The sequence below is a fragment of the Berghia stephanieae genome, chromosome 7, assembly GCF_034508935.2.
Source record: "Berghia stephanieae isolate SIO BIC M18660-M18661 chromosome 7, UCSD_Bste_1.3, whole genome shotgun sequence".
NCBI classification, from domain to species: Eukaryota; Metazoa; Mollusca; class Gastropoda; order Nudibranchia; family Aeolidiidae; genus Berghia; species Berghia stephanieae.
This window is the reverse complement of record NC_088366.1, coordinates 15733073-15750003: the sequence shown is the minus strand read 5'-3', so window position 1 is coordinate 15750003 and position 16931 is coordinate 15733073. Positions and strand designations below refer to the sequence as shown.

The window sequence follows — 16931 nt, the reverse complement described above, 5'->3', positions numbered from 1 at the left end:
AAAGACAGAATAGTCGGGAGAACGGTCGTCTTACTGGTGAGCCGGTCAGTTAAGGAATTTCTTTGATGACGTAAAAGTGACATCACTTCCCCACCCGATGGGGAAACGGTTGGGGGAAAGACGAGAAAGGAATGCCTTTGATTGTCACCGACATCTGCATATCATTACAGCCTGACGACAGGGGTACTGTTATATAGAGAAAAAAAACGAAAGGCCCCGTAGAATGTATCGAGCTTTGGCTGTGAGCAGACCAGTACTATCAGTAGACAATGATCTCGGTCCATTTGCATGTGACGCGAGTGCTCTACCAACTGAACTATCGGGACCCCTAGTGTATTGCGCGCACCTTTTCTTACAATATTTAATTGCTCTCTTGCACCAGAGCTTTCTTCAAAATCGCTTATTGACCAAGGATTGTTAGATGCTTCTTGGTTTATCTTGTAGGCATCGTGGATGACTCCTTTTTACAGCTTTGTGCTCTTTGTGATATGACACTCGCCTCGGGACTTGATGGTCCTTAGTTCAAGTCCGGTAGTGGATTGTACAGAGTTGAGTACTTTGAAAAAGATATTAATTTGCTCACATTCTATCACCATACTAATTGTGAAATGGCGGCTATGTGGTCTTGTGGTATAACACTCGCTATCGGATCGGAAGGTCCTGGGTTCGCCTCGCTCTGCGCATAGTTGAGTCCTTGCAAAAGGCTCTTTATTCACATTCTCTCACCCTATTCAGATGTAAAATGAGTACCTGGCCGTTATCAGCATTGTCTCTCTTCGGAAAAAAAGTGTGTATATCATCTAACAGGCGTCATGTCCCGTCCTAAATGTTAAATGTTGCTGTTGACCAGAGCCCCCCTGTAAGGCGCTTTGGGCACGTTTAGTGGATATTGCTTTATATAAAAGCTCGATTTTTAAAAAATGAGTACCTGGCTAGTAACAGCGTTATCCCCGTGGAAAAAATATGTGATCCACAGTCTCAAAGCGGAATTATGTCGGGATGAGGGAAAATAAATTTATAACCACACATATGAAACTTGAGTTTAATTTCTATTCTTTATCTTTGCAGGGCCCGATAGCTCGGTTGGTAGAGCACTCGCTTCACATGCAAAGAGACCGAGATCGATCCCGGGTGCAGTCGAGATTTTTTTCTGACTCCCCCTATACACACTGCAGTGATTGGGTATCTGGGTCTATTAGATCTGGTGGAAAGTGCTTTGGGATAGACTAGCGTCCTATCCAAAGGGTAGCAAGCAATAGCTATGGACCGTTTCACGCTACGGAAACCGGGATAAACTCCGGTTACATGGGCCAAAAGGTTATTAAGTATACTTTTTTTTAATCTCGAAGGATAAATACAACTTATTACAATGAAAAAAAGCCAAAGTTCGTATTTCGTAACATTTTCGTTGTAAATTCAAGTTTATTTGTCTTGTTCATCCTGGCATTATACTGTTTTGAGACGACGGGTAACATATGTAAAAGTATTAGCGGCGATGCAAATGATGCTGCATGAAGCTCTAAAAAATAATTGACAACAATGGTATGGAATAGAAGCTACAATTTGTGTGTTTTATGTGTGTTTTTAAGGGTTTTACGGCGCTTTTAGATAATAATAATAATAATAATAATAATAATAATAATAATAATAATAATAATAATAATAATAATGATAATGATAATAATAATAATAATAATAATAATAATAATAATAATAATAATGATAATGATAATGATAATAATAATAATAATAATAATAATAATAATAATAATAATAATAATAATAATAATGATAATGATAATGATAATAATAATAATAATAATAATAATAATAATAATAATAATGATAATAATAATAATAATAATAACAATAATAATAATGATAATGATAATAATAAAATAATAATAATAATAATAATAATAATAATAATAATAATAATAATAATGATAATGATAATAATAATAATAATAATAATAATAATAATAATAATAATAATAATAATATAATAATAATAATAATAATATGATAATAATAATGATAATAATAATGATAATAATAATATAATAATAATGATAATAATAATATAATAATAAGAAGAAGAAGAAGAAGAAGAAGAAGAAGAAGAAGAAGAAGAAGAAGAAGAAGAAGAATCATAATGATAATAGACTCTTATAGAGCGCACGATATCCTCAACAATGAGGCTCTTGGCGCTTTAAATTACATCAACACAAAACAATATTTAAAGTGCATGACATCAAAAAAGAAATGTTTTCAAGGATTTCTTGAAAACAGACAATGGTTTGGAATCTCGGATTCTCTGTGGAATGGTGTTCCATACAGACGGACCAAAATGAGAAAAGGACCTTGTTCCCACCTTTGTACGAATGCCTGGGAGAGTCAAATGGCTGATCAATTCAGTGCCAGTAAAAGGATGAAAATAATGAAAAAAATAAGAAGAAAAAGAAAAAATAAGAAGAAAAAAGGTCTAGTTTTACAATTCAAAGCATAAGAGAAAAAGTAAGACAAAGGGACGGGTTCAAATAGGGAACAGATGTAGATTACAAGAACACATTATCAATGTACTTAGTCTGACATTACCTAAAAGTCTCATCCACAAATTATCCCCACTAAGAGAAATACACTCAAATGTTTACAATCCATTGTATTTTAATACAACAATAAAATAACAGATGATTTACAAGGAAAGGAATGTCATCTCCCAAAACTATAACTATACATTTGGCAGTTCCTCTCCCAGTCAAGGAGTCTGGTCAGGGCTAAGACAAAACCAAGTAACCCCATTCCAAGACAAAGACAGAAAGCAACTCGGAAAAACAGCTAATATAGGGGATAGAAGACACAGCGTGACTTCCTGCCCACCATGATGGGAGGTCAAAGACCCCATCCAGAAGCAACGATTTAATACAAATGCTGTTCATAATGCAGTTATTTCCCGTTCCACCATTGTTGTTTTTTTCGCCTTATTAACAGTCATCCTCTCATCTCTCAATTGTCTTAAGTGTCTGTCTCATCGTGTTTTCTTGACAAAGGGGAAACTCGAAACATCCACAACATAATGTGTCTCCTATTTTATTATCTATTTCTTTGACCCTCACGCAGAAACATTTGCATTGTAATATATATATATAATATATATATATATATATATATATATATATATATATATATATATATATTTTATTTTATTTATTTTTTTTTTTTTTGGTTACAAAATCCTTTTCAATGGTAGTTGGTGAAATTCAAGTCAAAATTAAAGGGGGTGTAGATATTCATTTGTAACCCATCGTCGCAAAAAGGTATTAGCAAGTTAACGAAATCGACGTCGAGCGACGAACGACGAGCAAGAAAGCCCGGATCTGTTACGTAACCACTAGTAGTAGAAGTAGGTAGTAGTAGTAGTAGTAGTAGTAGGTAGTAGTAGTAGTAGTAGTATAGTAGTAGTAGTAGTAGTAATAGTAGTAGATAGTAGTAGTAGTAGTAGTAGTAGTAGTAGTAGTAGTAGTAGTAGTAGTAGTAGTATAGTAGTAAGTAGTAGTATAGTAGTAGTAGTAGTAGTAGTAGTTATAGTAGTAGTAAGTAGTATAGTAGATAGTAGTAGTATAGTATAGTAGTAGTAGTAGTAGTAGTAGTAGTATAAGTAGTAGTAGTTAGTAGTAGTAGTAGTAGTAGTAGTAGTAGTAGAGTAGTAGCAGTAGTAGTAGTAGTAGTAGTAGTAGTAGTAGCAGCAGTAGTAGTAGTAGTAGTAGTAGTAGTAGTAGTAGTAGTAGTAGTAGTAGTATTAATAGTAGTTGTTGGTGGCGTAAGAGGACAAACCGGTGCTTTCTTGCTAGTCGTTAGTCACTCAGCGCCGATTTCGTTAACTAGCTATTATGTTGGGATCATTAAGATGCCGATAATTGAATCGATAGTTTAAAAAATATCACACTTTGGCTGAGTGTTGAATTTTTATTGAGGAAAATGAATTTGTATCTAAAAGTGCTAAAAACTGCGATTTCATCCTTTTTATCAGATAAAAGTTAATTTGATTTTCTTATCAGCCTGTTCATTCCACGACATAATACCGTTATGAAACGATGGGTCAGATATTTTGTCTGACTTCGTGGCACCACAAAACACATTGTTGTTTATACTTTCAGGGATTCAATCAACCATTGTATGGTTGTTATAATCGTAAACAAGTAAGCCTAAAATTTATCACATTGAATTGAACAAACTACTTTCGAGCAGTCAGTGCATCCCACAGAATGTTAATCTAAAAAAAATATCTTAAAATTGAGCTTTATATAGCGCAATATCCACTAAATATGCTCAAAGCGCTTTACAAGGGCTCTCTGGTTAACAGCAACATTTAATATGTAGGACGGGACATGGCGCCTGTTAGGCGATATTACAATTTTTCGGAAAAAGACAACGCTGTCAACGGACTGGTACTCATTTTACACCTGAGTACGGTGAGAGAATGTGAGTATAGAGCCTTTTCCAAGGACTTAACTATGCGCCGAGCGCGAAGCTCGAACCCAGGACCTTCCGATCCGAAAGCGTCTCATACCACTAGACCACATAGCCGCACAATCTAATTTAGAGTGTGGAACATTTTTCACAGAGATCATATTATAATAAAAATTAAACTTTGTACTTACGAGTAGTTAACAAAATAAATACAAATATTGACAGGACCATTTTTCTTATTCATAACAAATTACCTATGAAACAAACCATATTTCCTTCCTACTTTACTTTTCACCTTAAATTTAGTCTTCTTTCTTATACATTAATTAAGTTGCAAAAAGTTTAATACAACAAGACAGCAGGTTGCAACCGGCCACCCTAAATGGACATCATATAAGAGCATTTGGATGTTTAAAAATCAACATTCTTATCATTGTTACTATCCGTTAGATAAACATCACAACGTTCACATCTCCATGGCCTAAATACAAGTCATTACGTTTGCGGGACAGCTTCCATCAGAATGTTTATTTAAAAGAGACATTCGTGAAAAAGTCTTCCCACACTTGACGCATGCGTACTTTTTAATTTCTGCGTGTGTCTGAAGATGTGCTCGCAGATTGGACCTGTCAGCAAACGCTCTGCCACACTGATTGCATTGAAAAGGCTTTTCACCGGTATGTGTCCGCACGTGACCTTGAAGCAGCCATGGCCTTGAGAATGCCTTGCCGCATACGTGACATTTGCAAGGAAGAGTGTGAGTTCGAATGTGCATCTTGAGAGCACCAAGAGACGAATATGATTTGGTGCAGAATTTACAACCAAAGTCTTTTTTCACGTGTTGAAGACAATGGAACTGCCTGTGTTTGGACAATCCTCCGAATGTGGAATACGTTTTGTTACAAGATTCGCAATGATATCTGGGAGCAACATTAGTAGCGTTGGACATTTTTTTGGAAGATGCCATTGCTGCTGGAATTGGAGAAGTAGCTGGTAAACTTCCATTGGTGTTGTTATTTTTCAGAACAGGATTTGTGTAGTATCGTTGTTGCACCAAATGTATCAATGTGTTCATTGCAGTTGGGGTTTGGTTTTTGAATATTGTTGGGAGAACCGTTGCGTTCTTGAGTATTGACGGTTGTTCGAGGGTTGGAAAGTGAACGGATGTATGGTCTCGAAGTAGAGATATCGCGTCTAGTTGATATTGATGAGAAGCGTTTGGGAGAGGCTGGGAGAGAATTGCATTATTGTCTTCTCGAAGGTCGTTGATTTGGACATGAGAATAATGAGGCTGTATTTTGTTCAGGTGGAAGACGCTGTTAACCACTGGCTGCCTTGGCAGCATAACTTTTTGATCAAGTGCGTTTTGGAGGAATGGTAATTGACTGACGTGTTGTAGTGGGGTAGCTGGTTTTGTGATTGGTTTGAAGGCACTTTTGTTGGATTTGTTTTGTTCGCTTGTATTATGTTGTTGCTGTTGATGCAGTGAGCACTGGGGGTTTGTGTATGTTATGTGCGTAGAATAACGTGAATGATCCTCTCGTTGAGCGATTCCAATATGAGATTCATTTTCAAAGTTTGATTGAAAATTGAAACTAATGGGAGAAGTGATGTACGTCGAAGAACTCTTTATTAATTGGCCATCGTGATGCTGCTTCTGTTGTTGTTGTTGTTGTTGTTGTTGTTGTTGTTGTTGTTGCTGCTGCTGCTGTTGTCGTTGCTCTTGTTCTTGTATTTGCTGTGTCTTTTCTTGTTGTTCAATATAAGGTTGAAACAAGCCAGTACGTGATTTTGAACTAGTATCATCATCATTTGACAATGTCGAATTTTTTAGCAACGACTCGTTTGCAGAGATGCATGGCGTAATATCTTGATTAACGTCGGCAGTCTCTAGTTCTGTGTTTTCATCCACATTCTCTCCCAACGGAAAATCAGGAGACTGAAGAATTTGTAATTTGGCATTGAAAAATCCATCTTTGTTGAAGTGATCTGAGTGGTTATTCACCACCATATTTTCAAGCTTTTTCAGGTGGGATTCAATATTTTCGTTGTCTTGTCTGCCAATTAAATGTGAATTTTTGAAGTCTTCAGAAATATTATTGTTAGACTTATCGTATTTCAGACACATGGTGTTAGATAACAGCTTATCGGCGATACGAGTCGACTCTATATCATTATCTGGATGGATATCATCAACGTCTATTTCTTCCTGGTATTGATCGTTATCATTCAATACAAATGCCTCACAAGTATCTTCATGATCACTGATTTCATTTATCGAATCAATATTTGAAGCGGAAATAAGCGGGATTCTAATTGTTTTTAACACTGTATTTGTTTCGTCTTTAAAAGATTCTGCTTCATTATTAGTATCACATTGACAACTATTATCATTGCAGTCTTCAACAGTTTCTTGATAAAACCGACTACAACACTCATTATTATTATTATTATTATTATTATTATTATTATTATTATTATTATTTATTATTATTATTAATTATTATTATTATTATTAATAATATAATGCTCATTATTTTGGTCACGTCTACTTTTAGGACAACAATTAATACTTCCTTTGTCAGAATATTTATCACAACTATCTGAAAGTTTTTCACATGAGATTTCTTCCATGTCTTTTATTAAAGTAATGTCAGCGCTGTCATCTTTCTCCTTGTTCATGTCCAAGATGGCCGCTATGCTATGGCGTAGGTTGTCCGCACGATTTAATTCATGTTTTTGATTGGTTTTTAACATCTTCACATTTGCGATAACATCACCATTCATTTCTTCTTCAGAAACTTTACGCTTTTTAATATGGTATTCAAAATCATCACATTTTGTGTTCTGTTCTTTATTTTTTAAACTTACATTTTTCTCATCAAGTGTTAAATCAACATTACCCTCATTATGGCCACTATTGGCATTTTCACAACTGATTTCATGTTTTTGATCTATTGCACTGTTTTCCACCAGCAACAAGTTTAAACTGTCCAACTGATTTACGATTGATTTATTATCTGATTTTGTCTGCTGACTAACACTTGCAACAGATGATATTTTCCGCTTATCTACTAAGTTAAGATTTGTTTCATATTTCTTGCTCAGAGTATTTTCACTGGTACAATTGTCACTGACCACAATATTATCTTTACAAGTGGATGTTTTTATACCAATTCGATTTTGGCTGCTGCTGTTAGCAAAGTTGAGATCTTTTTTCCTCTTAAGCTTTGTGAAATTTCTGTTTCTGTCATCGTCGAATTTGACATTCGAATAAAAGTTTCTGCAGTTGTTCCTCTCGCTGTTTGTAATATCGCTAGAGGTCTTTATGCCGCCTTGTAAGTTCACATCATTTTTCAAATGTTTGGATGATGACAAAGAAAGTGAATTTGAAAAATTCTCGTTTTGGGTGACGGTCGGGAAATGGTTCAAAATTGGTGACAAATTTGGAAAAGACGTTGACGGGCAAAGGGGAGAAATGATGTTGAGCCCAGCTGCAGCTGTTGTGTGTTGCAGTCGATGTAAGCTAGGAAACGAATGCATTCTCGACTGAAGGTTAGCGAATTGGATTTGAGATTGAAAAGTAGAATGGGTAACACTGGTGACGGGGAAATGAGGTAGTGGGACTCGGTTTCTAGATGGATAGGGTGCTCCTGGAAGTAGAAGACGTGGGAGCCCAGGAATGGGCCCTGCTTGAGGGGAGCAATGGTGATTTTGATCGACGAGTGAGAGAAGACGTGGATTGAGGTGCTGGGCGCCTATCACAGTCAGCATGGCGATTCTTATTTCTGTGGAAAATAACATATTATCATGAGATGAGTCTCGATAAGCTTGTTAGTACACTTACGGCTTTATGATTTTGTGATACAATTCTTCTCTCAATACCCGTAAATCCACGTTTGGAGTCCCGCCGCTGTGGATGGTGCAAAGTCGAGTCATCGGAGTAGACACTTCACTCACATTCTTCCACTCATGTGTAAAATGAGTAACTGTCTCCGTGCAAAAAAAAAAAAATGTAATAGCGCCTGACCGCAGGTCCAGTGTTATGTTAAACCAAAGCTAGAGGTGCCTAAATGAGCCAGTAAAATGGAGAGAAAAAAATAAAGTGAGTAGATGTGACTCATATATAAGTGTGTTGTTCCCTTATTATTATATGAGTCACATCTACTAACTTTATTTTTTTCTCTCCAGTGTTATGTTAAGTGTTTCTGTTGAGTTTGGACCCCATGTCAAGCGCTTTGACTACATTCACTCTCTCCTTACCAGTCATTTTCAGAATATTTTTCTGAAACTTCACACTCACTCACCACAAAAATATTTTTTTTTTCTACTCAAACAGAAAAAGAAACACTCACATTCTATACATAATATTGTCCAGTGTCTAATTTTTATCGCTATAGCAAAGTATTTTCTTTATACTTGTGATGTACAAAGGATATCAGAACGAGAAAATTGTTGATTGCATCTTAACGACAGTGACGATTTTTCTATGGATGGTAAGGAGAGGGTTAAGTTGAAATAGCGCAGCATAAAAGCCCAGATTTTATTATTTACTACATTTATCGGATTGAACTGACATCTAAGATTAGGTAGCGAGTGTGCTAATTATAACGACAATTTACACCCAAAAACATTAGATAAAATATTAACCATCCGATTATAAATTCATAATAGTGTATTCTTCATTACATATGTAAAGAATGTATGTGTGGAATATGATAATAAAATGATAAATAGACTATATTATAATAACGTTTGATTTATTCACCCGTTGCAAATTTTCCTGTTTTATAATTCTTTAACAACTATTTATTTGTTATATGAGCAGGAGATTTTCTATCATCATTTAAGAGGATATTATCTTTGGATCTATCATGTGTTTTTTTTATGAAGGAATAAATAGATACATTACGTCATTGAATAGTGCTGCTTTTGTTTGGCGTTTACATCTGTTTATTTCAGATGCTTTTGCTTGTCATCGTCGTCGTCATCATCATCATCACCACATCATCACCATCATCATCATCATCATTATCATCATCATCATCATCATCATCATCATCATCATCATAGTAATTATTATTGTTATTATTACTGTCATAAACATTATTTTTATCAAAATTATTATTATCATCATTACTATCATATTATCATATTAATATTATTATTATCATTATTATTATTATTATTATTATTATTATTATTATTATATTATTATTATTATTATTATTATTATTATTATTATTATTATTATTATTATTATTGTTCTTGTTGTTATTATTACTATTATTATTATTGTTATTATTATTATTATTATATTATTATTATTATTATTATTATTATATTATTATTATTATTGTTACTATTATTATTATTATTATTATTATTATCATTATTATTATTATTATTATTATTATTATTATTATTATTATTAATATTATTATTATTATTATGCAAAATAATATCTTTTCACTTTTCAAATGGTCTTCAACATGGCATTTTGGATTTTAATGTTGCGAAATCTAAATTATTAGATCGACATATAGGAAGAAATTATCCATGTCATAATTATTTTATCGTTACTACTATGTCAAATTTACTCTCTGTTGCGCCTTATGAAAAGGATGTGGGAGTTACTTTTGATTCATTTTTGAATTTTGATGTACATATTGATAATTGTGTAACCCGTGCAAACAGAATGATGGGAATAATTCATAGATAGAATGTTTATAAGACTTAATAAAACCATATTTTTGTATTTGTATAAATCGCTCATTCGACCAATTCTGGAATGTGGAAATTGCATCTGGAGCCCATTATATAAAAGACAACCTATTAGTATTGAAAGTGTACAGAGGAGAGCTACCAAAAGGATTTATGCCATACAGTATTTATGTTATAAGGAAAGGTTAGAATTTCTTGATTTACCAAGTTTTAACTATAGAAGAATTCGTGGAGATTTAATTCAGGTTTATAGATTACTACATGATCTGGATAAGACAGACTTTTCTGATTTTTTAAAAATATTCTAATATTACTTTTACTAGAGGGGACAAGTTTAAGATTTATGTCACTGGATGTAAAACAAACATAAGACAAAACTGGTTCGGTATTCGTAATGTCCAGAAATGGAACAATTTGAAATTTAAAATAAAGAATGCAAAATTTATGGATTATTTCAAGGTGTTAGAAGACAGGGAATTATTTGATGGGACATTTATATATGACGACTATCTACTTGTTTGCACTTCTGTTGACATGGCTTTCAATCTGGTATGAAAATATCATGCATTGCTATCATATTAGTATGGATGCATGAGTGTGTGTGTGTGTGTGTGTGTGTGTGTGTGTGTGAATGTGCATGTCACGGTTAAAGGTGTTTGTTCATCACACATACATGAGTACATTTAAGATGTGTATCGTTATTGTAATCTTTCAATCAATAGATTTCTAGCATCAATATTAATATTAAGGGCATTCAAGGGATTTTATCCTAAGTCGTCTTATACCATATGTTATCTTATGTTATTATTATTATTATTATTATTATTATTATTATTATTATTATTATTATTATTATTATTATTATTATTATTATTATTATTATTATTATTATTATTTTATTATTATTATTATATATTATATTATTATTATTATTATTATTATTATTATTATTATTATTATATTATTATTATGAATATTATTATAATCATTATTATTATTATTATCATTATTATTATTATTATTATTATTATTATTATATTATTATTATTATTATTATTATCATCATCATCATCATCATTATCATTATACAATACAAAGATTCTGGAACACCCTGCACCCGACGCTACAGAATCAATAGCCTCCACATGTTTAAGAGAATTGTTTCCTTTTGTGATTATTAACGTCAGTGAAAATGAAAAACCTTTTTGTTTTTTTGTTGTTTTTTTTTTTTCGTTGTTTGTTTTTTGTTTTTGCTTTGTTTTTTTTTTTTTGTTTTTTTTTTAGTTTCTGTTTGTTTGTTTGTTTGTTTTTGTTTGTTTTTTTGTTTTTTTGGGTTTTTTTTTTTTTTTGTTTTTGTTTTGGTTTTTTTTTTTTCTTGTAATCATATGGATTTCAAATTAATGTAGAGTGAGCCTCCGTAAAAAAAAAAAGGCTGCTATAAAACGAGAAGGGAGAAGAGAAGGTGAGTAGGTCACGTGCCTATTTGACAAAGAAACATTATTATATTAAACCTCTCAAACATCTATCTTACCAAAAATATTCACATTTAGGCTGAGTGATACTAAGCTGTTAGAAACTGGGAGTTGTAAAAACCGTAATAAACAAACATGAGTATGACAGCTTCCAAAACAAAAAAAAAAAGAATAAAATATCAAACACGAAACGTTTCGGACCCAAAACTCTTTTTCAACCAACAACAAAAATTTAAAAAAAAACATAAATACATTGCTTTAAGACAAGATGTATACGGCAGAGAAACTAAAATTTTCTCTGCGGTCTATCTGGTTTTTATATAGTGCATTTATGCTTTTATTGTTTTTGTTGTTGGCTGAAGAAGGGTTTTGAGCCTCAAACGTTTCGTGTTTGATATTTTATTCTTTTTTGAAGCTGGTATATTCATTTTTGTTTAATACTTTTCACATTTATATTGTATCCTTTTATAAATAATTTATTGTGCATTGCATATTGAGTGAGCTTCATGACAACGTATTTACTTTAGTCTTGTGTCTATAATATGTTACCAATCGCGTCAAAACGGAATCACGTAGTGGTTAACCAATTAATGTCAAATAGGGATATAGAAGGTAAAGTATAAGAAACGCTGAATTTTAATTTTTGTAGATTAAAGAAATTATCTTCAATCTCTTCAATAAAACAAAATAACTTGGACCAAACTTCATGTTTTTAAAAACGCATTATTCCAATTTTTTTTATCTGTAAGCTACCTCGCCATTATACTGTGTTGAAACGATGGGTCCCATATATCACATAGTTTTCATAACACAGTAAGTTTAACTAACACTCTTCCATTTCCTTCAATTATAATAAACTAAAGTAAGATAACGGTGTATAAGCAAGGGTTGGTAAAGGACATAATATTATTATTATTATTATTATTATTATTATTATTATTATTATTATTATTATTATTATTATTATTATTATTGATATATTACAATTATTATTAATATATATTTCTCCAGAGCTTAAAAAATGAATTGCTGAGTCGTAAAGACAATGTACTTTGACCCGGAAGGTCCTGGGTTCGAGCCCCGCTTCAGGTGCTACCGTTTTTTTTTTCCTTGAGCATGATTATTAACCCCAAGTTTGCTCACTTGGACAACATGGGTTAATACTGTTGACATCAGACATCTTGTTTGATGAATTATCTATAATCCTTCGTGGAATACCTAGGCGACGATATCTTATGATGTCGTGACGGAAGGGCATATCTTTAAATTTAAAAAAAAGCAATTAATTGTTACCCAGCAGATGCTAGTTACTAATCATTCACACTTGGGAAATCACTGTAAAGACATTTATTTAAAACCTGGACATAGATACAGCTTCATATATATTTGGATATGTTGTCTTGCTGATCGTCTTTGGACTGGAATGTCCGAGATTCGAGTCTTGCTCTGAACGGTGCATAGTTATAGTCATTGAAAACGCTCTTCACTATCATTCTCTCACCGTACTTAGGTGTAAATTAGGTTACATGACCGTTAACAGTGTTGTCTAAGACCGAAAAATAGATGGTAAAACGCGTCGTGTCTCATCATGTGTATGTATTAATAGGTGTTGCTGATGGTTAAGGACCCTTTGTAAAAAAAAAGTGAAAATGGAGAGGCTTCGTATAGGAACGATACAGACAATGGACGTTTCGGGTACAAAGCCTTCGTCAGAACAACAATACACAAATTAACGTAAACCACGTTAATTTGTGTATTGTTGCGCTGACGTAGGTTTGTACCCGAAACGTCCAACCATGTCAATTTGTGTATTGTTGTGCTGACAAAGGGTTTATACCCGAAACGTCCATTGTCTGTATCGTTCCTATACGAAGCCTCTCCATTTTCACTCTTTCGTTAGTATTTTCACGATCACAGGCTTCAGGCAGCCCCTACCGTTTTCTACTATAGGACCCCTTGTAAATCGATTTGTGAATGTTTAGCAGATATTGCTCTCTGCGAATTAATTAAATTGAATAAATTGAGCATTTATATAACGCAGTATCCACTTAATGTGCTCAAAGCGCTTTACAAGGGGTGTCTGGCCAACAGCAACATTTAACATTTAGGACAGGACATGACGCCTGTTTGGCGATGTTATCATTTTTTCGGACAGAGACAACGCTGTTAACGGCCAGGTACTCATTTTACACCTGAGTGCGGTGAGAGAATGTGAGTAAAGAGCCTTTTCTAAGGACTCAACTATTAACTATGCGCTGAACGCGAGGCTCGAATCCAGGACCTTCCGATCCGAAACCGAGTGTCATACCACAAGACCACATAACCCTTGGAAATCGCTTTGAGAATGTTTAGCAGATATTGCTCTCTACGAATTCAAATGCGCCAGTTTTTTAAAAATGTTCTATAAATTATGCAATACGGAAAATAATGGCAAACTCAGGGGTAGGAATGGATTTGCTCAAATTGTTAATATTCATTGATTCTCTTACCATTTGTGAAATAATAAATAAATTCAGTTTAATTCAAGCTCGATTGAGTTTGATGAGTCCATGACATTTAATGTTCGTGCGGCTATGTAGTCTAGTGGTATGACACTCACTTTCGGATCGGATAGTCCTGGGTTCGAGCCTCGCGCTCGGCGCATAGTTGAGTCCTTGGAAAAGGCTCTTTACTCACATTCTCTCGCCGTACTCAGGTGTAAAATGAGTACCTGACCGTTTACAGCGTTGTCTTTGTCCGAAAAATTGTAATATCACCTAACAGGCGTCATGTCCTACATGTTAAATGTTGCTGTTGACCAGGGACCCCTTGTAAAGCGCTTTGAGCACATTTAGTAGATATTGCGCTATATAAAGCTGACTTTTTTAAATTATTATTTTTAATGTTCACGAACATCATTTTACCCCAATATCTTACTTGTTATTGAATAAATATTTGAAAAATTGAGCTTTTAGCGCAATATTCACTAAACGTGCTCAAAGGGCTTTACAAGGGGTCCCTGGCCAACAGCAACACTTAACATGTAGGACTAGACTTGACGCCAGTTAGGCGATATTACACTTTTTTCTGACACAGACTACGCTGTTAACGGCCAGGTACTCATTTTACACCTGAGAATCTGAGTAAAGAGCCTTTTCCAAGGACTCAACTATACGCCGATCGAGACTCAAACCAAGGACCTTCCGATCAGAAAGCAAGTGTCATACAACAAGACCACATAGCTGCATATAAGCTAGTCAATATCTAAACCAACTGCCACACAGATTATTAAAACTAGTATAGATTTGAAACACTTCACGCCTCCAGATGCCAACTTGATTGGATCACAGGAGACAAAATATAATGATAAATGATAGCAAACACTACAAAACACGAATATTGTTTAATCCAAATCAACTCTCTCCTTACCAGTCATATTCAGGATTTTCCCCAAAACTTCACACCCAACTAACACAAAAAATATATTTTTTATCACTAAGACATAACAGCATTAAGTTCTTCCGATACATAATTTCTTTAGTCAAACATGCTCTACAACACACTGTTCATTTACTTTAAATTTTATGATGTACAAAAGAAATTTGAAGAAGAAAAATAATTGATGGTTGTATCGTAACGAATGTGACGATTTTCCTATAGTTGGCAAGGGGAGAGTTAAAGAAATAGAAATATTATTTGAAGTCATCTCGTAATATTTATTACGCGATATTTATGCTACACTTAAGAGATCATCATCAGAGAGAGCGAGAAAATGTTTGGAAAATATCCTTATTATTATGGTGTTGTGGTCACACAATATTGTTCGCTTGATCATAACACAATTAAATCAAGGAATATCGTATCGTATCGTATCGCTTAAGAGCTAATATGTTCTAAAAACCTTTAAATGCTCTGGGTAACTTTTATGCATAGATACAATTTATCAATTATATAAGTAATATACAATGTCAATTAATTGATTATATTGAGAGTTAAATTTCTAATACATAAATGTGTCATATTCAATATTCGTAGTATAATTTACTTTATATACATTCATTTGGCATGTCCGACTTGTACATTAGAGAGTTTCAAATAATTGTTATACAAAAGACAATAATATCCAATGTCATGTTGCATTATTCGTCAAAATCAAATATAATGTTGGTAAGATCTTTATCAATGGCATTTTTAAAACTATTAATTGAATTAGAATTTTAGTTTCAAACTTTAGATTATTCCAAATTGTCACAGTCCTTTGAATTAGATTATTTTTCATTATAGACGAATTACATCTTTCAACAAATCTCATAAACTTTTATTTCACTTACTGTCATTGATAGGTTATAATCCAGTTCATCCAAATTGGATTTTTAGTAAATGTTTTGGAAAAGACGAAGTCATGATAAAATAAATTTTCAAAGACTCAAAAATCTAATCTTTTTCTAAAATCAACATCCAATGTGTAAATGAGATTATCATAATGACGAATCATCAAATCTCAATATTGTTTTACTCATTACCACAATATACTTGTCTCCCCTTAAGAGCATTCAATAAACCCCAACCATTTTACAAATATAAGTTAATATGAAGACTTTGATTTTAGGAATTCTTTTCTGAGAAATAACAATAAATTCGCGCGCGCACACACACAAACACACACACACACACACACACACACACACACACAAATAAATTTTAATTTTTGTTGTTGAAAAAATTCTTAGTAACGACACTATTATCACAGGGAACTAAAGTCAAATATTCACGTAATTCGAATTGTAAAGTACAACGTTATCACAAACCTTTAAATCCTTCTCATTAACAAGAATAACAATCTATAAACATTAGTCGAAGATCGAACTTTCAATCACGAAAAACACCTTGATCTGTTCTAGCATCGCGATTGAATGACGTGAAAATAAACCAAGGAGTTGAAAATTGGCTGTCATGAACATCGGGTTCCATCCACAAAAAAGTGAGTGGAGCAGGCACTTATGTTGGTAACAACAAGATATGAAGTGAGTAGAAAAGTGCCAGAAGACAATAGAGAATAAAAAATTTTTTTTTTTTTTCGCGGCGGTGGTGGGGTTTGAACCTGCGATTATTCTCTATTGTCTTCTGGCACTTTTCTACTCACTTCATATCTTGTTGTTACCAACATAAGTGCCTGCTCCACTCACTTTTCTGAATTAAAAATTCACCCCATACACCGGAGCATACTCAATGTCTCAATCGTTTCTATGTTATATGTTTGTGATGAGAATATTGGCTATTAAGCTT

At 33.3% G+C, this 16931-nt stretch overlaps 2 protein-coding genes across 2 annotated transcripts; both read right to left on the bottom strand.

Moving 5' to 3' along the window:
- Positions 1 to 4832: 4832 nt before the first annotated feature.
- Positions 4833 to 6863, bottom strand: LOC144976780 (uncharacterized). Its single transcript, XM_078921207.1, has one exon. It carries the CDS (start codon positions 6596 to 6598, stop codon positions 4952 to 4954), a length of 1647 nt encoding a protein of 548 aa, XP_078777333.1. The 5' UTR covers positions 6599 to 6863; the 3' UTR covers positions 4833 to 4951.
- Positions 6864 to 6966: 103 nt separating this feature from the next.
- On the bottom strand, positions 6967 to 16616 carry LOC144976471 (uncharacterized). The gene is made up of 2 exons (XM_078920763.1): positions 16454 to 16616; positions 6967 to 8258 (listed from the first exon to the last, which is right to left on the bottom strand). The coding sequence occupies exon 2, from the start codon at positions 8242 to 8244 to the stop codon at positions 6967 to 6969; it is 1278 nt and encodes a 425-aa protein (XP_078776889.1). The 5' UTR covers positions 8245 to 8258; positions 16454 to 16616.
- Positions 16617 to 16931: the final 315 nt, after the last annotated feature.